The sequence below is a fragment of the Homarus americanus genome, unplaced genomic scaffold (assembly GCF_018991925.1).
Source record: "Homarus americanus isolate GMGI-L3 unplaced genomic scaffold, GMGI_Hamer_2.0 scaffold48598, whole genome shotgun sequence".
NCBI lineage: Eukaryota > Metazoa > Arthropoda > Malacostraca > Decapoda > Nephropidae > Homarus > Homarus americanus.
The window spans coordinates 147-27790 of NW_024755666.1; the positions used below are offsets into that span (position 1 = coordinate 147).

The following is a 27644-nucleotide window of genomic DNA, read 5'->3' on the forward strand; positions in this document are numbered from 1 at the left end:
TCTCAAATGTTATTTATACTTGTATACCATTTCCAGAGCCACCATACCTTACTTGTTCATTGGTGAGTCAATAAAAAAGGCAAGGATAACCACAATTTTCTGTAGACTGATCTGTGAGTTGCCTTTGTCAGGAAGTGGTGTGGTACTGCATTAAATTTAATCTTAGTTTCAGGGCCTTACATGTTAATAGTGCTCTTGGTCATCCCACCTCTGTTGGTGTATACATGGAAACTTGTCACAGCACAGAATCATTGCCAAAATGGGGGCTGTTGCTGGGAATGTAACCACCTGTACACTAAGAATTTTCTAGGAAGACAACCCCCTGTTTAAATGAGGCTAACCTGTATATAGTTTATGAACCTTTTTGGTGTTGGTTTTGGTCAGGGGAATGATCATTGTGGTGTTGGCTGTAGAGGACTTCTTTTGTATACTGTAGTAGTGCTTCATATTTGTTGTATTTCAGGCAAGTATTGAGAAAATTGTATGAGAACAAGAAGATCGCCAATGCCACTCACAACATGTACGCCTACCGCTTTACCCCCGAGGGATCCACCAATGTGAACCAAAACTGTGAAGATGATGGAGAAATTCATGCGGGAGGTCGCCTCCTGCACCTCCTCCAGGTAGGTAAACCCTTCTAGACTTTCTTTCCATCCTATCTCTTGTATGGTTTCTGACACGCAATATGTCACACAGCAAGCGACACGCATATCGCTTACGACAGTCAATATTATAAGTACCCGGTACCAGTCCTAATTGAGTGATTGACTGAGGGAACTCTTTTAACTAACTCATGCTGACTAAACTTTTGACCATTTCTTTGTTGTTCTTGTTCTCAGATCCTTGATGCCAAAGATGTGTTGGTGGTGGTGACAAGATGGTATGGCGGTATACACCTTGGGCCAGACAGGTTCAAGCATATCAACAATTCTGCACGACAAATTTTAGACTCTTGTGGTTATATCAGTACACACAGTGATAAAAATAAGAAAAATAAAAAAGTTAAATAGTAAATCTAAATGTATTACTTACCTTTAGAATAACTGAGTACAAGAATTACAAGGTAATTTATTGTCAATGATACAGATCCTAACTAAACAGAGCCTAATGAAGATAAGGGAGCCTTAGGCAACAGAACATCCCATACTTAATTACTGCAAAGAAAGGAGATGTATAAAGTGTATGATGAAAAACTGAAGAGGCAGAATTTATTCTGAGGAATCACAGGTAAAACAAAATGTGTTAGATAATGTTGTCAAGTTAGCAGATGTGAGAAATAAATTATCAAGTACTGGTAGAGCTTAGACGTGTAGAGTACTTACAGTAGTGGTTAGTTTGTCTGCCATCTTGATATACTTCATCTAATTTAACTTTCAAGCTAATGTTTATTGGCCAGCCAATCATAAGCTGGCATGGTGGTTACTTTATCGGCTGGCCAATCACAAGTTAGTAAGTCAGTTATTGTACTGACTAGCCAATCACAACTTAGTAAGTTAGTTATTGTACTCGCTAACCAATCACAAGGTAGTTACTGTACTAGCCAGCCAATCAGTGGTATTTACTGAACAATAACTGGATAATTACATGGTTGTTATTACCTGTATATCACATTTTATATTATAAATATTTTAGCTTAAAGATTCCTCGTGACTTTGTGTGATATATTGAAACTTTTAGGCAAGAATTTTAGTGTAAGGTCAAAATATAAATTTTTAGTTACGTTATTATTTTAGGTCATTCACAGTACAGTTGAGGGAGAATATAATTTTTATTTACTCAATACACTCATTACTTGTGGTCATAACTAGCTGTGTAGGCAGGCTAGAAAAATAACTTAAGTAAATTAAAACTGAAAAGAAGTAAGATTTGTTAATACTGTACTAATATTATCTACAGATTAATAATAATAGTAACTGATAATACTGTAATGGTAATACTGATACTATTATTATCATCATTATTATTACTGCTCACTAACACACAGTGATAGCATAAGACTTTATATAGCATGAGTTAGCTGTCAGAGAGTGAGGGCTATAACATATAGTATATTATTTAGCACCCGTACATAAGAGGTTTGTCCGTAACTGAGTTAAATACTGTACCGGTATTTATATATACTGTACACAAGTGGCTGAAAAAGTCTATAGGGAATGTTTCATTAATTTGTACTAGACTGATAGATTACTTTCAGGATAATAGTAATGTCAATATCTGCTTGTGAAAACTTTACAAGAATTTTCACTGGAAAAGACATCTATTTGAAACATACAATATGTTTCTGTTAATTAAATAATTCCCATATTATCCTAGTGTCTACCTCTACACAAAATCTCACCAATATTCTCAATACCCAACTGCCCTCTTAGCTCTGAACAGGGTTTCCATCTCTCAACATCACATTACACATCCATCATCTCATTCTCATTTCAGCTTGTACAATCCTACGTATGTCACCATCTTTAACCGCACATTTCAGTACTGTACCATAAAACATCACACTTCTCACTCCAGTTGCATACATCTTTCCTTTCACACAAAGAGAAGGTCTTCACCATCAAATAAAGGCAGCCGCTCCCTAAACTTCTTCCAGCCACTACCGAATCTTGTAACTGAGCAGCTTCAGCACCACCGCCAGCATTGATCACAAGGATATATTTATACCGACCCGGATGTTTTACGTAATTAACACAAAGCTGTTGTTGTTCCTTCAACCGGTACAGCATAAAATGGCTAATATAAAGTTACACTCACACTTACACAAAAAGATGGTAAGTTTTGTTAAAGAAATATTGGGCAATGCAGTTGAGCACTAAACCAACTGTGTTTTGGATGACATGAATCAACCAAATCTGAGTTATACACTCCTACTGTACTTGGTTATTAAGATAGGTTAGGGTATATCAGGCTAGGTTAGATTTACGCTAGTTCAGGTTCGGGTAAGTTATGTCTAAGTTAGGGTAGATTAGGCTAAGGTTGGCTAGACCAGGTTAGGTTCATGACAAAAAAAATAGTACTTTTGATGTTCAGTTTGTGATGTTGCTGGGCAGTTGATCATAAGTTTAAGATGTTATTGGGTAGTTGATGAAAGGCTTAGAACATTGGGATCTGGCAGAAGTAGTAGTCGAGCGTCCAGCAACTGGCATGCCTCCACGACCCTTCGGGGGTGATGGTGATGACTGCACAATCTAGGTCTTTCCTTGGCCAAAAACCATTCCAGTCCCAGTTAGTGTAGGAGAGGGATGAGCCTGTGTTGGGAAATGTACAGTATGGCGTTACAGTATTAGTTGAAATTCTTCCCGAGGGGTTGGGGGAGGGTGGGAGAGATGTGAAGTTCTAATATTAATTTTATTTATAATTTCTGTCACCTCTCAGTTTAATAGCCATTCGAGCAGTTAGTTTGTACTTTGTTACTTTATTATGATCTACAATAACCAGTGTTACTTCTACGGTGGGAGACAAGTGCACTATTATTGTGCCACTAACACCAATATTAATGTCATAATGAAATAATTATAAGAGTAAGATTTAAAACTGAATAATAACAATAATAATAGAAAGACTTTAGAATAGGTGAGAATACTACTGAAGGATAGATAATAACACTAAAGGATAGATACAAGTTGAATTAATTAGAATCCACAAAGCATCAACATTTATAAGGACTTACCATCAGCGTATTTCCAGTCGCCCTCAGATTCTAAGTCGGAGACACCGATGATGGCGGTCCATATATTGTGTTTCACCATCATGTTGTACAGCATATTGTTCAGTTTTTTATTCTGTAGGGTAAATAGGTAGATAAACAGATTCAGTATATAAAAGTTTACATTGATTCAGCACGTGCACAGACAATGAAGGTACACATTACAGTATATATGCTCAGTGCAGAGATAACACTGTATTGTCCAAGTTATTTAAAATCGTTTTCTTACAGGTGAATAGTACTTTAGTAACGCCACCTTTAGTATTTAATTTGGCTCATGTCAGACGTTTTATTCAGCACACAAGGGATTAAGCTAAGGAAAGGAAACACTAAGGACAAAGTTTCCCTTTTCCTTCCCAAGCTTGTCATGGTATTGACTGATACTGTATATAGATGATTGTAGCCCCCTTTCTTCAGTAGTACCTCCTTACTAATACCAAGTATAGGTACCTCCTGATGCCTACCAAGTACCTCCTGATTACTACCTCCAAAAAGACAGAGAACTTTTAATTGTTTTGATCTTAAAAGAGCCGTAGTAACCCCTAACTCACATTGACGGAGACTAGGTGACCACCATCTTGAGCACATATCTTAGAGGCAATGACGGGGGTCTGGCGTTCAATCATAAGTTTGATGTAATCTGTCCCATAGACGTAGTAGCCGTCCTCCTCAGCTGCCGGGGAGAGAGTTCAAGATTACTGGTGAGGTGAAGGGGTGAGAGGGGAGGAAGGAGACAGTTACAAAGTTAGGAGGGTGAGAGGGAGGAAGGGAGGAGATAATTATTCTTTCTCGACTACCAACATCCACCATCAATTATACTACTGCTACAACCATTAAAATAACTACAATTACCACCACAATCCCCAAAAATTAAGCAACTAAAGCAACAATCACAAACAGTCACACTTAAATACAGCATTGTAACCTACTACTACTACTACTACAGTACCACAACAACCAGTAGTACAATGATTTACTTCTCTTCAGGATGTACAAGTTGTAACCATTGTACTGTACAGGTTTGGTTCCTCCAGGCTTGACATTGTACAGTACACATTTCTTCTCTAGGATGTTGATGGCATATCCATTACACTCCAAGTTCTGTCAATAGGTCAAACATCAACTTGGGTCATAGAGTTTATCGCTGTATGGGGCAAATCTGAATCTGAAACCTTTGTCGGCTATCCTTGGTCAAATTACCTTACTGTTTACTATTTTTGTATAACCCGCACTATCTAGGTACATTGGAAACTGTATACCCGTACTTCCATGGTAAACCTGCATTGTCTATTCATATGCTAAACCAATTGTATACCTGGATGATGATTTTCCTGAATTATTATTATTACTGTATTATTATTATTATTATTATTAAACTCCCTTAAATGTATCAACTCCCTTAAATATATAAACACCCTTAAATGCTACAACTAAATCTTCGATACCTAAGGGGACATTGAGGTCGGCACTGCACTCGACCAGCCTCACTTCCCAACCGTAAAGTCAAAGGTGCTCTAATGGCTCCAATATGAGAGATAAAACTTAAAAATATCCTTGAGAATTAGGTCCTTGAGAGTCATAAAATATAAGTAATTTATTTAAGTACTGACGTTTGTAAATTAGTAATGAGGTGATTAATGTTGGCTATTGAAGGGGATGCCAGAGTTAAAAATAATGAATAAATTAAGAGAAACACAGAAAAGTAAGTAATAATTATGTATTTATCAAGAGAGAGACAGACAGACACAATGAGAAAAAGAAAGAGAGATAGAGAGAGAGATAATTAACATCCATCTCAGAATGTTAAACGTTGTACATTACTTACGCCTACTAAGAGAATAATATCCACCTTAGAGCAGACACTCTCGCACTCCGTCTTGGTACTGATGGCGGTGAAGGAGGCGATAATCCCTGTAGGGAGCCACTTGTCGGTGATGGAACCGGTGGTGAAGAAGGTACCTGGCTTGGCCCTCACTGTGTGCCCCTGTAGGATACCCATCACCACGAGGGCTGGAAGGATCCACCTCCCTAACATCCTACAGAAGAAGGTCCTTTTCGATGTTTCTATGGTTCTAGTCGAGTCCAAGAGTCCTGCAGGATATATGATGAAAGGTTTTAAGGGGATCTTATGAGGATAACAGGAAAGAACTCCTCAACCAACATCCTACAGCAGGAAGTCGTACTCCTACTCAAACCCAAAAGTCCTTCTACAGTCGTTTGTAACTCTCTGTACCATACTAGACCGTTTGTAACTTTATAAAGGTGAGTGGAGGATACAAAGAATACGTCAGCAGTTCCTTATGAAAGAGAGAAGGAAAGTTTCTAAGGATACAGAAACAGAAACAAAAGGACCTGTAGCTTTATAAGGAAGGTAAAGAGGCTTATATAAAGGTTTTAAATTTTAGTTATGCATCATATTACTATAGAGAGTTTATATAAGTAATTGTAGCCTTCATTTAAATAACGATTATGTGTGTATGTACAGGTATATGTGTGTGTGTGTTTGTGTGTGTGCGTGTGGCAATGGCTCGTGTTATGACTGTACGGGCCTCAGTGTAGTCATGACGTTATTGACTAAGTTTTCTTACTCCCCACCTCCTTACAGCCTAACCCCCCCCACTCCCCAATCCCTACACCCCACCTCCCCAATTCCCCACACCTTTTCCTCCCTAACAGAATCCCAACTCCCCACACTACCACAATCCCCACCTCCCCCATCTGTCTTCCAGCGTCTCCTCCCCACCACCACTCTCGCCTCCCCTTTCTTCCTCTTCTTCTCCCTTCCCTCCCACCTCCATCCTTTCCTCAGCTTTTCCTTCCTTGCCTCTTCTCCTTTATCTTCCTTTACTCCCCTTTCCCTTCTCTTCTCTCTATGTGTGTGTGTGTGTGTGTGTGTGTGTGTGTGTGTGTGTGTGTGTGTGTGTGTGTGTGTGTGTGTGTGTGTGTGTGTGTTACAACTTCCTCTCAAACTCAGGAAAAAAGACTTAAACCTTACCCAACTTTCGTAGTTTCGCGGATTGAGGTGATTATCCGGGGGGTGCAGCTGGTCCTGGAGGCAGCTGGTTACATGTGGCAGATGGTGAGACACAGATGGTCCCCAAGGTAATCCAAGAGACAGATGGTTACAAAAACACAGGGAGAATGAGGGTCACTTGAAAGCTGGTGAATCTCCAAAACAGATGGTCCAGGAGGCCAGATGGTCTTGTAGGCCAGATGACAAACCCAGATGGTCCCGGAACTCACTCGAAGAATCCAGATGGTCTTGACAGGTGGTGGAACAGGTGGTGGTGCACGTACTACAGCTGGCCCGGTACTGGTGGTCAGGAGAGGTGAGGGGAGGTGAAATGCAAGAACACTCCTCGCTCTCCCTACCGTGTCTCGCTCAAGTGTACCTCACCGGCCTAGTATATCGGGTAGACCTCCTTCATATCGACTAGTATAATAGATAATGCGTCCTTTGCATGTATGTATGTATGTATGTATGTATTTTCATGTGTGCATATATATGGTATACATAGTTTCCCGTTTATGAATGATTACACATACAGCATGTATTAATGAAAATACCAACACATCTAAATAAAATCATACACGCATACAGGGATCTTACCAATATAAATTATACAACAAGAACCTATACAAGACACTTATATCAGTTTACATATATAATTCCTTACATACAATACAACAGAGACATGATGAAGACGTCTAGAGGTAGATCAGAGGCGGCCACGGTCTCCCAAGCGTCGCTAACAACACAGGGCCGTGTTTGGGTACGTCACGAGACACCTATGTGGTTGTCACCCAGATTGATAAAGGTTTCACACGCAACAGGGATCGATAGAGCATTAATCTAAACAAACACGATTAAATTTTATGTTATTTTCTTTTTATTGTGATGATTATCTCCTTAAGGCAGAAAATATTGTCAAAAATAATAATACGTCAAAACTGTATTTTTGGTCTCAGTAAATGAATATGATTATTATTCATATTTAATATCTATGCATGAACTGGATCTATTTATAGGCAATACAGGTATAAAATATACATCGATAATACAGGTATATAAACAATACAGTACATTACAAACCTATACACATCTCTATGAAAATATTGAATCACTATGAATTTATATAATTTTTTCTACCGAATAAAATCTATTTATATATACTATCACAGAGCTACAAAGGGTTCCCGTAATGTACACACGGTGGAGAATGTACACAGAGTTACGTACACAGGTATTGGGGTCATTGTTGGTGTACATTTCACACAAGGTAAACCAACATGGCGGCCCATGACGTCATAACTCTACAGGTACTCATGACGTCATAACTATAGATACTAATGACGTCATAACTCTACAGGTACTCATGACGTCATAACTATAGATACTAATGACGTCATAACCCTAGATATTTGAACAGTAAACAGATCCAGTCTTATTTATCTACATTTAAGGGAAAATTATATATTATAATAATCTTGAGAATTTAAGTTTTCAGAATCATAAAAAAAATCGTAATATGGAAAGATTCTATTCATTAATACTTTAAGGAGTCGTGTTGTACTAAGGTATTTTGTTCTGGTTAGGTTAATGTTAGGTTAGGTTAGGTTAGGTTAGGTTAGGTTAATGTTAGGTTAGGTTAATGTTAGGTTAGGTTAGGTTAGGTTAGGTCATCAGCCAACCATTTACTTCGTTGTACTGAATTTTGTATTGATACCAGCAATAGTCGCCCCTCAAGTGTGCCTCGTATAAAAACTGTTTTGTTGTTGTGTTGAGAGGGAGGTGTGGGGTGTTGTGAGTTTTGTTCATGGTGAAGTTGGTAAGTATGTTGGGGAGGGAGGGAGGGAGGGAGGGAGGGAGGGAGGGAGATTGTTATTCATGCCGTAAAAAAATCAGTTAATTTCTTTCTTTAAAAATTATTACTTAAGAAAAACGAAAGTATGTTTTTAATTCATAGAATATATCGCCGAATAAACAACTCCCTAAAATAAAATAATAATGTTAATAAATCAAGTCTTCACATTAGGACGCGCCTCGCAGGTCGGTAAACAACAAAACTGACCTAGTGAATAGCGCGTTTTAGGAAAAGGGAACTTGGATTTTCTACCTTTGAATCACGTTCTCACGACCTGCTTTGTTTCGCAACGGGAGTGTGGCGGACACGACTGAGTCACTGAGAAGTGACAGAGTCTGGGTACTCACTCGTCGATGACTAGTACATCCGGTTTCCCTCACACACCCTGGGAACGGATATCAAACTTGAGGATAAACTCCATTGAGTCACTGTCAAGCTGTTGATTTGTTTGTTGACATAATAAATATACACAGCGATGGACCCATTTGATGGCCCCCACCTGGCGTTTACTAATCAAACAAGATATATTATAACTAAAGCCAAACTATATGCTGGTGTAAATTGCTTGTAAATGCCTGCATTGGCTATAATTGAGTGCTTGGATACAGAGTGAAGGTTTTCAACTGTTGGGCGGCAGGTTTTTCTTTTACTTTTATCCTCTTCGCCAACATAAGAAGACAACTAGATCATTTTTATTTAGTTAGTAAGAAAATTTTCCTAAATGGCGGCAAACTTGAGAGTATAACTTAGGCGACCACAAGATAAACTCACCAGCAACACCATAAGTACATGTGGATTATCAGGTGACATGTGGTCAGTGACGCCCCTGTAGCGTCAGGTTAGGTTAGTTAGTGTTAATCCTAAGGTGAAATAAGCTGTGGTGATAATCTTCATGTGGACTGAGATAAGAGTCATTGTAATTATCACTGCCAGGTAGACACAGTGTTCTTCAAATATGTCTGTCTGTGTGGGGGAGACAAGGTGTTGCGTTCCTCGATGTGCTTAACTGTGTGTATAGAGACTCAACCTTCGTGACTTGTTTCACACGGCAGGTCTTGTGTGGCTCAAGAGACGATGTTCATTCATTCTCATCCTGTGAGAGAAGTTTCAAACCTAAATCTGAACAAAGTAACATAATGAACAAAGATTAGGTTATCAACTTAAACATTATATCCACAAAAAACTCTGAATTTACTAAAGTCTCCCCAAGAAATGTCATAACAATAGAAAATCGAACATAAATTTGAGGAGTAACTATAACATAACAGCAAAACTTTACCGACTTATATGTAAATCACTCTGGTAAAAGTCGCTTTAGTGTATAGTCTTGGTTAAAAACTTTAATCCTTTAGAAGCCAAAAAATAGGTGATTGTCAGAGGAATTTACAAAGTTATTGAATTTACAACGAAGAGATTTTACAGTTTTGAATTACAATAGAAAAAAACTAGTAACTGGACTTAGACTTTAGTGAAATAAAATTATACTAAAAATGAATAGACTTTTAGATAGACATATTTACCTACCCTAAACAAACACTACATTACTGATTTTTCACTCCACACATTGATATAAACACAAATTTGTTCAACCGCTACAGTTTACATGGCATACATTACAGACAAATATTTAATCAGTAAAACCGTCGTAAAAGCTCTCATTGGTTCAGTATGTATGTCAACAACTAAACAATGGCAGGTAGTTAAGGGTGATTCAGGCATTAACGACAGCTCAAGTGAACCCCTAGCCAAGTTTGTTTAAGTTGGGGGGGGGGGTTCTAGTTTGTCATGGGGTGAGAGAGAGAGAGTGTGAGAAGGAGGAGAAGACGAAGGAAAGAGAAGAAGAGGGAAAAGGAGAAGAGGGAGGAGACATTAATGAAGACAGGGCAACAGGAAGGAGACATAGAACATATTAAATAAAGGACAAAAAGGAGAGAATGGAAGAAAGGAGAAAGGGAAGAGGAGGAGAAGAAGAGAGGAAGGGAGAAATGGTTGATAGAGAGCTGGGAGGGAGTGGCCCTGTATGGTGTGTGTGGAGAGTGGGCCACTGCCCTATATAGCAAATGCCAAAGGGAAGAGTGTATATGACATTTCTTAAAAGTGGCGAGGAATTGGGGTAACTATTAAACGTGTTTCCTGTGTGCGTGTGTGTGTGTGTGTGTGTGTGTGTGTGTGTGTGTGTGTGTGTGTGTGTGTGTGTGTGTGTGTGTGTGTGTGTTTTACTCGTGGGGATATCAAGGTGTATTGAGGTAACTGGGTGTAGTTTTAGATTAAGAGATAATGTTTCAAATTATATTATTAATATTATTATTATTAGTGGTAGTAGTAGTAGCAGCAGCAGCAGCAGCAGCAGCAGCAGCAGCAGCAGCAGCAGTAGTAGTAGCAGCAGTAGTAGTAGTAGTAGTAGTAGCAGTAATAGTATTGTTGTTGTTGTTGTATTCCTTTCCTTTACCTCTTTCTCTCTCCTCTCTTTCCCACTACATCTCTCATTTGTGTTTCTTAGCTCTTCCCATCCCTCTCACCTTCCTCCTTCTTTCCTCTCAATCTCCTCCTCCCTCTCTCCTTCACCCCTGACATTCAAACCTCTCAAAATTCTTCCATTATCACAAATAAGAGAGAGAGAGAGAGAGAGAGAGAGAGAGAGAGAGTTAGGTCGAAGGTCAAGACTTATTAGCAAAGTTAACAGCCATCGACCATTAAGCTGACACCATCGACCACCAATCTACAGCACCGTTAGCCAATCAGAGCCACTATTCGCCAATCTGATTCCCTCATTCGCCGACCGATACCTGTCACCCCTAAACAACAGAGATTCCTGTTATTTCTGGCCATGACATACATACTGTACACACACCAGAGGTCGCGGGGGGTCGCGGGAAATTTCACCGTCTGGTAATGTTTTGACATAGTGGACGTGCGTGTGAAAAGGTGCAGTACAGTTTGTCAGGATTACCCGATAGTTACACCTGCTGTCTTCATCTTTATCTCTTTCTTTGTCTTAGTCTCCTGTTCTTTGTCTCTCTTTATTTCTCCTTCTCTTCAAACTCCAAATTTATCAGTTAGTTACACATTTCATCAAATACTTTATCCCCGACATAAACTCAAACGCTGGTGAGAAGAAGTTATTTTGGTTATTAATGTGACGTAATAAAATTTCCAAGTGATGTCATCGATTTGTCGCTTCGTGAGTGGTCGCGTGTGGTAGTTGGGAAGCTTCAAAGATAAAGAACTTGTGCGGTATATCCAATGAGACACGCGTATCCTGCCGTCTGTCCTGTGACGTAGTCGGCTCTGAGTTGTTTGGGGAATTTTAGGGAATAGGAAAATTAATGAATGGTATAGAGCAATAATCTATGAAGGATTTTCTGCGATCAACTTAAAATTCCTTAAATTGCAGGGGAGGGAGGGGTCTTTTTTAAGGATTTATATGACGTCACTGTTACGTCCTGGTGAGGAATACTGGTAACGTAAACAAATGCTGTTATAGTCAGAGAGAGATCGTTATGTAATACTGCAAGTACATGAAATTAAATGCCAAACGCACCAACACCGCAACGTTACTTAATTCAGGTTAGGTTAGGTTAGGTTAATATGCTAGGTTAACCCTATGGTGATTGACCCCTCGACCTCATTATTTTGACCTATATTAAGTCATATCATCATCGAAGCAACTGCAGGATGCTGTGTGTGTGTGTGTGCGCGCGCGTGTGTGTGTGTGTGTGTGTGTGTGTGTGTGTGTGTGTGTGTGTGTGTGTGTGTAAAGGTATGTCACGTCGCTCACAGGACCTCTCAAGGTTAGAATGTCACAGCCGGGCCCTCAGATACAGCGTAATGTGTAAGCAGCCACACACACACACACACACACACACACACACACACACACACACACACACACACGGGGCGGTAACAGCAGAACACGGGCCCATTACAGTAAATACAGTACATTACAGTATATGGCAGCACAAGGATTAGGTCTTTTCAATCCTAGTTTAGAATAATCTCTCTCGACCAATCCTAGCTTAATCCTAACCTAACCTAACCTAACCTAACCTAACCTTAATTTCACCCAAAACATTATAGCCTAATTCTGATCCAACCAAATCCTAGCTTAACTCTGACCCAGCCCATCCTAGCTTAACCCTGACCCAGCCCATCCTAGCTTAACTCTGACAGCCATCTGATAACCTATTGGCCATCCTATTAACCTATTGTCCATCTAAATATCATTAATACATCCTAAACAACTGTTAGCCATCCTAAGCAACTCTGACCTAGCCCATCTAGCTTAACTCTGTTGGCCATCCTAAACAACCTATTGGCCATCCTGAAGCAACTCTGACCAGCCCATCCCTAAGCAACCCTGTGTTAGCCCATCAGCCTTCTGTTCCCAGCTTAACCCTGACCCACCCCATCCTAGCTTAACCCTGACCCAGCCCATCCTAGCTTAACCCTGACCCAGCCCATCCTAGCTTAACCCTGACCCAGCCCATCCTAGCTTAACCCTGACCCAGCCCATCCTAGCCAGCCTCTCCAGAAATAGTGCTGGGGAAATGTGGGGAAACCCGTATCCTAATCAATAAAACTTGACCTTTCTTGAACTCTCCTTGAAGACAGTACTGTACACTCCAACCTTACGTACACTTACCCTATGTACATCTGTCGTCCCTATGTACACTTACTTATGTATACTTATCCTATGTATACTTATCCTATGTATACCTATCCTACTTATGTACACTTATCCTATCTATGTACACCTATCATCACTAGGTACGCATATCCTACCTCTGTACACCTATCCTCTCCCTATGTACACTTATCCTCCCTATGTACACCTATCCTCACTAGGTACGTATATCCTACCTCTGTACACCTATCATCTTCCAATGTACACTTATCGTTCCATCCTTCGCCTTCTACAGGATGTAAGAGGGGTGCTCAATAAACTAGCTCTATCCCCAGTGCTTGCTTAGGGGAGTAAATTTAAATCTGAAATCTGAGTAAGTTATGAGAGAGAGCTGAACCAGTATTGTGTAAGAATTTTTTCCTTTGCGTTTAGCTGCCCAGCGTCTGCCATTCTTGACTGACTGACTGACTGATAAACTGACTGATTGACTGACTGACTGACTAACTGACTGGCTGAGTGACTGACAGACTGACTGATTCACTGACAGACTGACTGATTCACTGGCTGATTGACTGACTGACTGACTGACTAACTGACTGACTGACTGACTGACTAAATAACTGACTGATCAACAAAACGCGAGTGTGTGTGTGACCAGCTCCGTCTTAGCACAGACATGGATATTCACTCAAGACATTCTTCCTTGTACGTACACACACACACACACACACACACACACACACACACACTAAAATCACCCCACGACGAAGAATATGAATATTTTTGCATTTATTTTTCCCAGCAGTTGTTGTTATGGGGCCTGAACACTTCCAAGTATTTCCTGTGTATAAAAACCTTGAAGATCTCCTGAAGATTAGCCCCCCCTCATGCTACCTAGGGGGGGGGGTAGATTAGGGTTATGTTATAATAATAAATAATAATAATAATTAACGGTTTATTGAAAAAGTTCTGCAGCCCGAAGGCTGAAAATATACATTGGGCATAAATGACTTATTACATACATTGGTGGTTTAACAAAAGCCTTCATTAGAGAAAGGTGAAGGAACATAGTGAACATACAGATTAATGTAGGTGTTGAACAGCAAAAACGTAGTGTAGTAACTCCCTCCCAGATGGTGTTAGGAGGGACCTCACGTGGTGAAGTAGTTCCCTCACAGATGGTGTTATGAGGGGGCCTCCGTGGTGAAGTAATTCCCTCGCAGATGGTGTTATAGGGGCCTCACGTGGTGTCAGTAACTCCCTCCCAGATGGTGTTAGGGAGGGACCTCACGTGGTGTATTAGTTCCCTCAGATGGTGTTAGGAGGGACCTGACGTGGTGTAGTAATTCCCTCACCAGATGGTGTTATAGGGGCCTCACGTGGTGTAGTAATTCCCTCACAGATGGTGTTATGAAATTTCACGTGGTGTAGTAATTCCTCACAGATGGTGACACCTCAGTATGTAGTAATTCCCTCACAGATGGTGTTATGAGGGGCCTCACGTGGTGTAGTAATTCCCTCACAGATGGTGTTATGAGGGGCCTCACGTGGTGTAGTAATTCCCTCACAGATGGTGTTATGAGGGGCCTCGTGGTGTGTGAATTCCTTCACATATGGTGTTATGAGGGGCCTCACATGGTGTAGTAATTCCCTCACAGATGGTGTTATATGAGTGAGGTGTGGTTCCAGGCCTTCCTATCGTAGACGGATTAACACATCACTGGTAGTTGGGTCTCACAGGCCGTTATCACTGGGTACCTGGGACCTCACTGTGTGAAAGGTCAACTTGGGTACCACTGTTACTGTTGAGTTGTTCTCACTGACTTAAGCACTGTTCACCACTGTTCACCTCTGTTTAACACTGGTTCCATTTCTTTCCTAAATGAAATAGTAACTTCTGGTGTGAACTTGTTGATATTCCGGTGGGGAGGAGGGTTCAGGGGAGGGAGTTGGTATGGGCCAACATAACAGTTGACCTGGCTGCTCGGAGAGGAGCGCCAGGTACGTCTTGACCCTTCGGTGGTCAAGGATGTAGTGTTATGTTATTATGTTATGTTATTATGTTATGTTATGTTATATTAGGTTATGTCATGTTTGGTTGGTTTGTGTTAGCTTAGGTTAAATTGGGTTGGGTTAGGTTAAGTTAGGTTAGGTGCGAATAACGTATTACCCAGCTGCATATATGAATAATTGCACCTAACCTAACCTAACTTATACATTAGAAATACTGATAAAAAAATCACAAATTATATCATAAAGTACAATAATTTTCCCGGGTTTTCCCTGTTGTCTTGAAATATCGGGAACCAATCAGACTTACAGCTTGACCTCTTGTTTGACCTGACCTTCTGTGATTATCAGGTGTTTGGAAAGGTCAAAGGAGTGAGTAGGCTTTAGTTAATGTAATAAGTTAGGTAGACGTGAAGGTCAACATGGCGTGAGGAACAGCTGGATACACGTGAAGACAGAGAGTGTCATAGTGGTGTTACAATACCGAAAACAATACGCCTCCCCCCACATGCATTTACTGTTCCAGCCACTCACAGCCATTACAAATGTTTCCTAGTGTGTGATTGGTTATTGCAAAGCCCTCTCAGTTTTTCCTCCCAGTAAAAACAAGATCAATACAAATTACATCAATTTTTTTCCCTGTTGATACAAAGCCAATTGACAATTTTTTTCTCCATAGTATGAACAACGGCAACTATTAATTGCTGACAGTTTCTCTTCCCAGTACATGTATGAATGATAATCCACTTTCGATTCCCAGTATGGACTACGACACCATAACGCTATATTAATAAAAAACAGACAGCCAGCCAGCCAGACAGACAGATAGACAGACATGCAAACAGACAGACAGACAGAAAGACAGCCAGCCAGACAGACAGATAGACAGACATGCAAACAGACAGACAGACAGACAGAAAGACAGATAGACAGACATGCAAACAGAAAGACAGAAAGACAGATAGACAGACATGCAAACAGACAGACAGAAAGACAGATAGACAGACATGCAAACAGACAGACAGACATGCAAACAGAAAGACAGATAGACAGACATGAAAACAGACAGCCAGCCAGCCAGACAGACAGATAGACAGACATGCAAACAGACAGACAGACAGAAAGACAGCCAGCCAGACAGACAGATAGACAGACATGCAAACAGACAGACAGACAGACAGAAAGACAGATAGACAGACATGCAAACAGAAAGACAGAAAGACAGATAGACAGACATGCAAACAGACAGACAGAAAGACAGATAGACAGACATGCAAACAGACAGACAGACATGCAAACAGAAAGACAGATAGACAGACATGAAAACAGACAGACAGAAAGACAGATAGACAGACGATAGAAAGACGGATGAATGGACATGTAAACGAGCCAGACTGAAAGACAGACAGATAGACAGACATACTGCCAAACAGGAAAGGCAAGATAGACAGACATGTAAGAAACAGACAGGCAGAAAAGACAGATAGACAGACATGCAAACAGAAAGACAGATAGACAGACATGTAAACAGACAGACAGAAAGACAGATAGACAGACATGCAAACAGAAAGACAGATAGACAGACATGTAAACAGACAGACAGACAGACAGACAGACATGTAAACAGACAGACGCATTACTGAGGAACAAGGACACGCTACGTAAGCGAATAAATTACTGAATGAAAGAAAACAAATTGAACGATGGAAAGAAATTATTGAATGAAGATTATTATTATGTTTACTTCACCTGATGAGACGGGGTCAAGTAAACAACTAAACAAACAAACAAACAAAAACAAGCAATACAATAAGATAACCACACACACACACACACAAACACACACACACACACACAAACACACACACACACACACACGCACACATCCGGTCGGGAATACCACTCAGATGAGGGAGGAGCCGACATCCCCGACAGGCGCCACTATATAAGACCAAGTTACCTGCATCAGTCCCACAGTCACACGCAGGACTTACGACCACAACAACGCCAAGACCAACCACGTGATAACCTCAAGTCCAACCACGTGATAACCCCAAGTCTAACCACGTCACCATAACAAGTCCAACGTCCCGACCTCAACGTCTTAAGTCTAGCTAAGCCACATAGAAAAAGTCCGGTTAGATGTATGGAATGAAGCTGTCAGTAGTGGTGATGGTGTTGGCGGCTGTTGCTAGGGAGTCAGAGGCTGCTGTCTTCGGTGTGGGTAAGTTATCTAGCCTTTGTTGATGATAGATAGATAAATGGATGGATAAAGTTGATAGATAGATAGATATAGACAGATAGATAGATAAGTAGATAGATAATGACAGATAGATAGATAAGTAGATAGATAGACAGGATTACTTTCTCTTTAACTTTAACGTTACAAAGGTACTCAAACTATCCAACCAGGAGCGAACTCGTAACAATGGTTTTAAATTAGACAAATTTAGATTTAGGCTCGAAATAGGTAAACACTGGTTTGGAAACAGAGTAGTGGATGAATGGAACAAGTTACCAAATATCATCATTAACTCGAATACGCTGGATAGCTTCAAACATAGGTTGGATGCTTATATGAGATATAGGGGTTGGGTGAAAACGGGACTGCCCAGTCTGGGCCAATAGGCCCGCTGCAGTTTCCTCCATTCTTATGTTCTTATGATTATGATGAATAATAATAATAATAATAAAAATAATAATAATAATAATAATAATACTAACAATAATAATAAAAATAATAATAATAATAATAATAATAATAATAATAATAAAAAATAATAATAATAAAAATAATAATAAAAATAATAATAATAATAATAATAATAATAATAGTTAAGTGTGACTGTAACAACGTGGTTAGTGGTTAAGAGTAGTGGGAGTGTATCAGCCAATAGGGAGACTCGTAGTCAGTGCCTAGAAAGTGACTTCACGACTACCTATTGTACATATCTTCCTACCCTTCCTTCATTTACCTCTCTCTCTCTCTCTTCCTCCTCCTCTTTCTTCTATCCTTTCTTTACCCCTTCATGTTTCTCCTCATCCTGCCTGTTTCATCTCCCTTCATCTTTCCTTCCTTCTACCCCTTCATCATCCCTTCCTCTCCTCCTCCTTGTATTTCCTCTTCATCTACCCCCCCCTCACTCTCTCTTTCTCTCCTCACTAGACACGCCCCTCTAAGCGTTTCTCTCCCTCCTCCAGGTAACATCATGGCACGCAGGTATCCCAAAAACCCCGAGTTCCACACTATGGAGGTCCCCGAAATGGCCACGGCGACCCCAGGCGTCGCCAACCTCCCCGGTACCGTCGTTTCACGCACTGGAAGCCGCCCCGTCGACACCAACCTCTCAGGCACACGCCCCGTCGACACCGCCCAGGGCCCCATTTACTACCCCGTTGGCCCTATCTCCTCTCGCCCCGGCAATAAAGCCGTTTATTTCCACTTGGGGAGTTATGGGCCCCGTCACCCCGTCCCTATCCTCGTCCGCGGCAAGCCAGTCAGGTGAGTTGTGTCCCAGGTGTGTTCTAGATTATATACGACCTAACCTAACCTAACCTAACTTAACCTAACCCCTCCAGGTGAAATAAATTAGTTTACTTAATCCTCAGGTGATACATTCTTTCATCTTTAGTTATGCGAAATATTTACATTACAAACCTTGTTAATAAGAACATTGTAAACAACAAATAGAGCATTTTTATTATTTTTTTTAGAAATATAAAATAACCAATAATGACGAATGGGTCTAGTGGGCGTGGCGTGGGGGAGTATTGGAACAATCCATCAACGCGGTGAACAATAATAACACAACACAACAGGGCAAGGAGGGGAGGGGGGCACACACACATGATGGATTATACCACAGCGACATATTAATACCACACCATGCCCAGCTGTGGTAGATGGATAGTATAGGGGAGAAGGGTATTACAAGCGGGTATTTATCGGTATTACAAGGGGGGGGTATTTATCCTCAATGGGCACGAGGGTATTCAGGCAATTTCAGTGACTTGTGAACAGTAAAGATATATTTTAATTGTTTGTTTTTCTCTCTCTTTTACAGCAGCAGGGGATACCCTCAACGATCTGGCTACTCATCCTACGGGAGAAGCCATTAAGAGATATTATGGTTTCTAGTTGTTTTCTACCTGGGCGACTCATGACCCGGTGTTCTTTATTGAGTGGGGATGTTGATTGTTTATTTTTGTTTATGGAATGAGTTTTATACCTCGTTGATTCTCTCTGTTTGTTGTTCTCTAAGAGGTCTTTAAGTTCTCTATTCAAGTGTTTCCGTCTATGGTGTTTAATAGCTTAATGTCTCTAGTTTTCTAAGGGACTAGTACCCAGTTTAACTCATGGTTTCTAAATGGTGTCTAAATAAGCACTGATGTTCTCTAGTTCTCTATCTGGATAACTGGAGGGACTACTTGTTAAGGGTTTCTACCTCTACAGAACCTCACTAGGGTGTTGTTCTCTAAGTGAAGTAATAGAAACCAATAACTCTGGCTCTCTACCTAAACCAAACCTAACAGTTCTCAGCATGAAGTGTCAGAAACCAAGGTCTCTAATGTTGGCTTACCTTTATGACGACCATCTGTTCTCTAGACGTGGGTTCTAAAGTTCTCTAATCCAAGTACTCCTCCAGCTTCATCGATGCAAATCACAGAGGTTTCCAAATGCTCTCTTCTTAAGCCAGCTGTTCTCTCGATGTGGGATCCTACGGTTTCTATGCCAAGAACTCCATCTTCGACGCTACCTTCCTGGTCTTCAAGTATCACAGAGAAAAAAGTCACAAATCAACATCGTCCCTTTGGAAAAATTATGTTATGGGTTTAATACCAACATTGTCCCCCATCTTGTTTGTTCATGAGACATAAATAAGCATAATTAATCATCAATAGATTTTTGTATATAATATCTAAATGTTGAATTTGTTAACTTTTATTTTGGTATTAAATGTATACTTTGATGTTATATATATATATATATATATATATATATATATATATATATATATATATATATATATATATATATATATATATATATATATATATATATATATATATATTTACAGAGCTTATTGATATATTTTCAAATAAATAAATAAAATAAAAATTAAAGCTGTATTTATTTCTCTAAATTTTGAAATTGTTTATAATAGCGAGGCTCATTTAAGAAAATGTTCATGAGAGAGAGAGAGAGAGAGAGAGAGAGAGAGAGAGAGAGAGAGAGAGAGAGACATTTCAACTCGTTCCCTCAAAAGCAAAATGAACTCAGTCGAAATCCTCTGAAAATCTCCTATTCTCACCTTCTTTATACAAACTGGACCAATCACAGCACGAAAACTAGTGACGTGCCACGAGCCTCCACCAATAAGACACCCGGGACTCATGTTTAATTAAGTACTATTCTCAGGTAACATAAACTAACATTTGTCAAGTTAATGTTTACATAAGAATGTTCTAAGGGGAAATAAACAAATAAACTCACTAATGAACTAAATAAAAGGTGTTTGTTTATGAGGACACTTAGACACACACACAGGAACACAGACACACACACACAGGAACACAGACACACTCACAGGAACACAGACACACACACACAGGAACACAGACACTCATACACACACACACAGGAACACAGACACTCATACACACACACACTTAGACACACACAGGAACACAGACACTCATACACACACACACAGGAACACAGACACTCATACACACACACACACACGTTTCAGACACTCATACACACACACCTTAGACACACACAGGAACACAGACACTCATACACACACACACAGGAACACAGACACTCATACACACACACACACACAGGAACACAGACACTCATACACACACACTGGCAGACACACACACACAGGAAACCAGACACTCATACACACACAGACACACACACAGGAACACAGGCTGCTCATGCACACACACACACACACACACTAAGACACACGCACAGGAACAGACACTCATACACACACACACACACACTAAGACACACGCACAGGAACACAGACACTCATACACACACACACAAACCAGACACTCATACACACACACACAGGAACACAGACACTCATACACACACTAAGACACACGCACAGGAACAGACACTCATACACACACACACACACACACACACACACAGGAACACAGACACTCATACACACACACACACACTAAGACACACGCACAGGAACAGACACTCATACACACACACACACACATAAGAACATAAGAATGGAGGAAACTGCAGCGGGCCTATTGGCCCATACTGGGCAGTCCCGTTTACACCCAACCCCTATTGCTCATATGAGCATCCAACCTATGTTTGAAGCAATTCAGCGTATTCGAGTTAATGATGATATTTGGTAACTTATTTCCATTCATCCACTACTCTGTTCAAACCAGTGTTTACCTATTTCACGCCTAAATCTAAATTTGTCTAATTTAAAACCATTGTTACGAGTTCGCTCCTGGTTGGATAATTTGAGTACCTTTGTTATGTCCCCTTTGTTTAGCCCTGCCTTCCACTTATACACCTCTATCAGGTCGCCCCTCGCTCTACGTCTCTCGAGGGAGTGCAAATTAAGATGCTTTAACCTGTCTCTATACTCAAGGAACACACACAGGAACACAGACACTCATACACACACACACACACTTAGACACACACACAGGAACACAGACACGCATACACACACACACACACACACACACACTAAGACACAAACACACAGACACTCACATATAATCACACAAAAACAACACACACACACACACACACACACACACACTTAGACACACACACACACACACACACAAACACTTAGACACAAACACAGACACACAAACACAAACATAAAGATACCCAAGACACAACCACACAGACATAAGAACATAAGAACATAAGAAAGTGGGATACTGCAGGAGGCCGACTGGCCCATACAGGGCAGATCCCTTTCACACCCATCCCAGCACTTCCATGTGCCTATCCAACTTCGTCTTGAAGCTCCCTAGCGTCCCCGATCCTACTATAGCACTCGGTAGCCTATTCCCACATATCCACAACTCTATTACCAAACCAGTGCTTGCCTATATCCTTTCTGAATCCAGAATTTATCTAATTTAAAAACCATTTTGATTTCTAGTTATTTCGTTATTACTGAGCTTCAGAGAACATCTTCCACATTTTGCTGTTATTACTTACCCACTTGTACACCTCTATCATATCTCCCCTAACTCTACGCCTCTCTAATGAATGTAAGCCTAAGCTTTTCAGTCTTTCTTCATATGGAAGGTTTCTAATTTTATGGATCATTTTTGTCATTCTTCTTTGTACTCTCTCCAAAGAATCTATGTCCATTCTATAATAAGGACACCAGAACTGAACCGCATAATCCATGTGTGGTCTCACTAATGCTAGGTAAAGTTTCAAGATAACGTCAGCAGTTCTGTTACTCACAGACCTAGATATGAACCCAAGAATCCTGTTTGCCTTGTTGCGAACGCTAATACATTGTTTTCTAGGTTTCAAGTCGTTGCAAACAAATACACCTAGATCTTTTTCACAAACTGAGTTTTCTATTTCCGTGTTACCTAGTTTATACTTAACGTTTGTATTCGTCTTCCCTATCTGCAGTACCTTGCATTTATCAGTATTAAAATTCATTTGCCAGTCTACTGACCACTCATGTAAGGTATCTAGATCTCTTTGAAGGTGTTCAAAGTCACTGTCTGAATTTATCACTCTCCCCATTTTGGTATCATCTGCAAATTTACTAATCCTACTAGTTATGCCTAAATCAAGATCATTAATGAATATAACAAACAGCAGAGGGCCTAATACAGATCCCTGGGGAACTCCGCTTTTGACCGCACCCCAGTCTGACTTTAATCCATTTATGCTGACTCTTTGTTTCCTACCAGTTAACCATGACCTAATCCATTTTAATCAGTTAACCAAGACCTAATCCATTTTAATCCATGACCTAATCCATTTTAATGTTTTTAATGTCATGTTTGGTGGGTTTGTGTTAGCTTAGGTTAAATTGGGTGGGGTTAGGTTAAGTTAGGTTAGGTGCGAATAACGTATTACCCAGCTGCATATATGAATAATTGCACCTAACCTAACCTAACCTAACTTATACATTAGAAATACTGATAAAAAAATCACAAATTATATCATAAAGTACAATAATTTTCCCGCGTTTTCCCTGTTGTCTTGAAATATCGGGAACCAATCAGACTTACAGCTTTACCTCTTATTTGACCTGACCTTCTGTTATTATCAGGTGCTTCGAAAGGTCAAAGGAGTGAGTAGGCTTTAGTTAATGTAATAAGTTAGGTAGACGTGAAGGTCAACATGGCGTGAGGAACAGCTGGATACACGTGAAGAAATTAATGTCACTTAGGTAATTATTACAATACCAAGAAAACAACCACACACAGCCCCCTCCCCCCACATGCATTTACTGTTCCAGCCACTCACAGCCATTACAAATGTTTTCTAGTGTGTGATTGGTTATTGCAAAGCCCTCTCAGTTTTTCCTCCCAGTAAAAACAAGATCAATACAAATTACATCAATTTTTTTCCCTGTTGATACAAAGCCAATTGACATTTTTTTTCTCCATAGTATGAACAACGGCAACTATTAATTGCTGACAGTTTCTCTTCCCAGTACATGTATGAATGATAATCCACTTTCGATTCCCAGTATGGACTACGACACCATAACGCTATATTAATAAAAAACAGACAGCCAGCCAGCCAGACAGACAGATAGACAGACATGCAAACAGACAGACAGACAGAAAGACAGCCAGCCAGACAGACAGATAGACAGACATGCAAACAGACAGACAGACAGACAGAAAGACAGATAGACAGACATGCAAACAGAAAGACAGAAAGACAGATAGACAGACATGCAAACAGACAGACAGAAAGACAGATAGACAGACATGCAAACAGACAGACAGACATGCAAACAGAAAGACAGATAGACAGACATGAAAACAGACAGACAGAAAGACAGATAGACAGACATGCAAGCAAGAAGACGAATGAACAGACATGTAAACAGACAGACAGAAAGACAGATGAACAGACATGCAAACAGAAGACAGATAGACAGACATGTAAAACAGACAGACAGAAAGACAGATAGACAGACATGCAAACAGAAAGACAGATAGACAGACATGTAAACAGACAGACAGAAAGACAGATAGACAGACATGCAAACAGAAAGACAGATAGACAGACATGTAAACAGACAGACAGACAGACAGACAGACATGTAAACAGACAGACGCATTACTGAGGAACAAGGACACGCTACGTAAGCGAATAAATTACTGAATGAAAGAAAACAAATTGAACGATGGAAAGAAATTATTGAATGAAGATTATTATTATGTTTACTTCACCTGATGAGACGGGGTCAAGTAAACAACTAAACAAACAAACAAACAAAAACAAGCAATACAATAAGATAACCACACACACACACACAAACAAACACACACACACACACAAACACACACACACACACACGCACACATCCGGACGGGAATACCACTCAGATGAGGGAGGAGGAGCCGACAGCCCCGACAGGCGCCACTATATAAGACCAAGTTACCTGTATCAGTCCCACAGTCACACGCAGGACTTACAACCACAACAACGCCAAGACCAACCACGTGATAACCTCAAGTCTAACCACGTGATAACCTCAAGTCTAACCACGTCACCATAACAAGTCCAACGTCCCGACCTCAACGTCTTAAGTCTAGCTAAGCCACATAGAAAAAGTCCGGTTAGATGTATGGAATGAAGCTGTCAGTAGTGGTGATGGTGTTGGCGGCTGTCGCTAGGGAGTCAGAGGCTGCTGTCTTCGGTGAGGGTAAGTTATCTAGCCTTTGTTGATGATAGATAGATAAATGGATGGATAAAGTTGATAGATAGATAGATATAGACAGATAGATAGATAAGTAGATAGATATAGACAGATAGATAGATAAGTAGATAGATAGACAGGATTACTTTCTCTTTAACTTTAACGTTACAAAGGTACTCAAACTATCCAACCAGGAGCGAACTCGTAACAATGGTTTTAAATTAGACAAATTTAGATTTAGGCGCGAAATAGGTAAACACTGGTTTGGTAACAGAGTAGTGGATGAATGGAACAAGTTACCAAATATCATCATTAACTCGAATACGCTGGATAGCTTCATACATAGGTTGGATGGATATATGAGCAATAGGGGTTGGGTGTTAACGGGACTGCCCAGTATGGGCCAATAGGCCCGCTGCAGTTTCCTCCATTCTTATGTTCTTATGATGGATAATAATAATAATAATAATAATAAAAATAATAATAATAATAATAAAAATAATAATAATAATAATAATAACAATAATAATAATAATAAAAATAATAATAATAATTATAATAATAATAATAATAATAATAATAGTTAAGTGTGACTGTAACAACGTGGTTAGTGGTTAAGAGTAGTGGGAGTGTGTCAGCCAATAGGGAGATTCGTAGTCGGTGCCTAGAAAGTGACTTCACGACTACCTATTGTACATATCTTCCTACCCTTCCTTCATTTACCTCTCTCTCTCTCTCTCTTCCTCCTCCTCTTTCTTCTATCCTTTCTTTACCCCTTCATGTTTCTCCTCATCCTGCCTGTTTCATCTCCCTTCATCTTTCCTTCCTTCTACCCCTTCATCATCCCTTCCTCTCCTCCTCCTTGTATTTCCTCTTCATCTACCCCCCCCTCACTCTCTCTTTCTCTCCTCACTAGACACTCCCCTCTAAGCGTTTCTCTCCCTCCTCCAGGTAACATCATGCCAGGCAGGTATCCCAAAAACCCCGAGTTCCACACTATGGAGGTCCCCGAAATGGCCACCGCGACCCCAGGCGTCGCCAACCTCCCCGGTACCGTCGTTTCACGCACTGGAAGCCGCCCCGTCTCCACTAACGCTACACGCCCCGTCGACACCGCCCAGGGCCCCATTTACTACCCCGTTGGCCCTATCTCCTCTCGCCCCGGCAATAAAGCCGTTTATTTCCACTTGGGGAGTTATGGGCCCCGTCACCCCGTCCCTATCCTCGTCCGCGGCAAGCCAGTCAGGTGAGTTGTGTCCCAGGTGTGTTCTAGATTATATACGACCTAACCTAACCTAACCTAACTTAACCTAACCCCTCCAGGTGAAATAAATTAGTTTACTTAATCCTCAGGTGATACATTCTTTCATCTTTAGTTATGCGAAATATTTACATTACAAACCTTGTTAATAAGAACATTGTAAACAACAAATAGAGCATTTTTATTATTTTTTTTAGAAATATAAAATAACCAATAATGACGAATGGGTCTAGTGGGCGTGGCGTGGGGGAGTATTGGAACAATCCATCAACGCGGTGAACAATAATAACACAACACAACAGGGCAAGGAGGGGAGGGGGGCACACACACATGATGGATTATACCACAGCGACATATTAATACCACACCATGCCCAGCTGTGGTAGATGGATAGTATAGGGGAGAAGGGTATTACAAGCGGGTATTTATCGGTATTACAAGGGGGGGGGTATTTATCCTCAATGGGCACGAGGGTATTTAGGCAATTTCAGTGACTTGTGAACAGTAAAGATATATTTTAATTGTTTGTTTTTCTCTCTCTTTTACAGCAGCAGGGGATACCCTCAACGATCTGGCTACTCATCCTACGGGAGAAGCCATTAAGAGATATTATGGTTTCTAGTTGTTTTCTACCTGGGCGACTCATGACCCGGTGTTCTTTATTGAGTGGGGATGTTGATTGTTTATTTTTGTTTATGGAATGAGTTTTATACCTCGTTGATTCTCTCTGTTTGTTGTTCTCTAAGAGGTCTTTAAGTTCTCTATTCAAGTGTTTCCGTCTATGGTGTTTAATAGCTTAATGTCTCTAGTTTTCTAAGGGACTAGTACCCAGTTTAACTCATGGTTTCTAAATGGTGTCTAAATAAGCACTGATGTTCTCTAGTTCTCTATCTGGATAACTGGAGGGACTACTTGTTAAGGGTTTCTACCTCTACAGAACCTCACTAGGGTGTTGTTCTCTAAGTGAAGTAATAGAAACCAATAACTCTGGCTCTCTACCTAAACCAAACCTAACAGTTCTCAGCATGAAGTGTCAGAAACCAAGGTCTCTAATGTTGGCTTACCTTTATGACGACCATCTGTTCTCTAGACGTGGGTTCTAAAGTTCTCTAATCCAAGTACTCCTCCAGCTTCATCGATGCAAATCACAGAGGTTTCCAAATGCTCTCTTCTTAAGCCAGCTGTTCTCTCGATGTGGGATCCTACGGTTTCTATGCCAAGAACTCCATCTTCGACGCTACCTTCC

General features: G+C 40.4%; 4 protein-coding genes across 5 annotated transcripts; 3 read left to right on the top strand and 1 right to left on the bottom strand.

Moving 5' to 3' along the window:
* Window positions 1-259: 259 nt before the first annotated feature.
* Window positions 260-1014, top strand: LOC121856633 (protein IMPACT-B-like). Its single transcript, XM_042352282.1, has 3 exons — window positions 260-280; window positions 414-623; window positions 840-1014. Exons 1-3 carry the CDS (start codon window positions 260-262, stop codon window positions 1008-1010), a joined length of 402 nt encoding a protein of 133 aa, XP_042208216.1. The 3' UTR covers window positions 1011-1014.
* Window positions 1015-1749: 735 nt separating this feature from the next.
* Window positions 1750-7078, bottom strand: LOC121856636 (C-type lectin lectoxin-Lio3-like). Its single transcript, XM_042352287.1, has 6 exons — window positions 6702-7078; window positions 5556-5797; window positions 4684-4807; window positions 4258-4379; window positions 3671-3782; window positions 1750-3248 (listed from the first exon to the last, which is right to left on the bottom strand). Exons 2-6 carry the CDS (start codon window positions 5739-5741, stop codon window positions 3094-3096), a joined length of 699 nt encoding a protein of 232 aa, XP_042208221.1. The 5' UTR covers window positions 5742-5797; window positions 6702-7078; the 3' UTR covers window positions 1750-3093.
* A 10088-nt stretch (window positions 7079-17166) lies between these two features.
* Window positions 17167-20186, top strand: LOC121856634. 2 transcript variants are annotated; one of them, XM_042352283.1, is made up of 3 exons: window positions 17167-17429; window positions 18407-18707; window positions 19270-20186. In XM_042352283.1, the coding sequence occupies exons 1-3, from the start codon at window positions 17348-17350 to the stop codon at window positions 19322-19324; spliced, it is 438 nt and encodes a 145-aa protein (XP_042208217.1). In that variant the 5' UTR covers window positions 17167-17347; the 3' UTR covers window positions 19325-20186. The 2 variants fall into 2 exon arrangements, with proteins under 2 accessions (XP_042208217.1, XP_042208218.1); XM_042352284.1 differs by having other exon boundaries at window positions 19273-20186.
* Window positions 20187-24888: 4702 nt separating this feature from the next.
* On the top strand, window positions 24889-27638 carry LOC121856635. Its single transcript, XM_042352286.1, has 3 exons — window positions 24889-25143; window positions 26089-26383; window positions 26947-27638. Exons 1-3 carry the CDS (start codon window positions 25062-25064, stop codon window positions 26999-27001), a joined length of 432 nt encoding a protein of 143 aa, XP_042208220.1. The 5' UTR covers window positions 24889-25061; the 3' UTR covers window positions 27002-27638.
* Window positions 27639-27644: the final 6 nt, after the last annotated feature.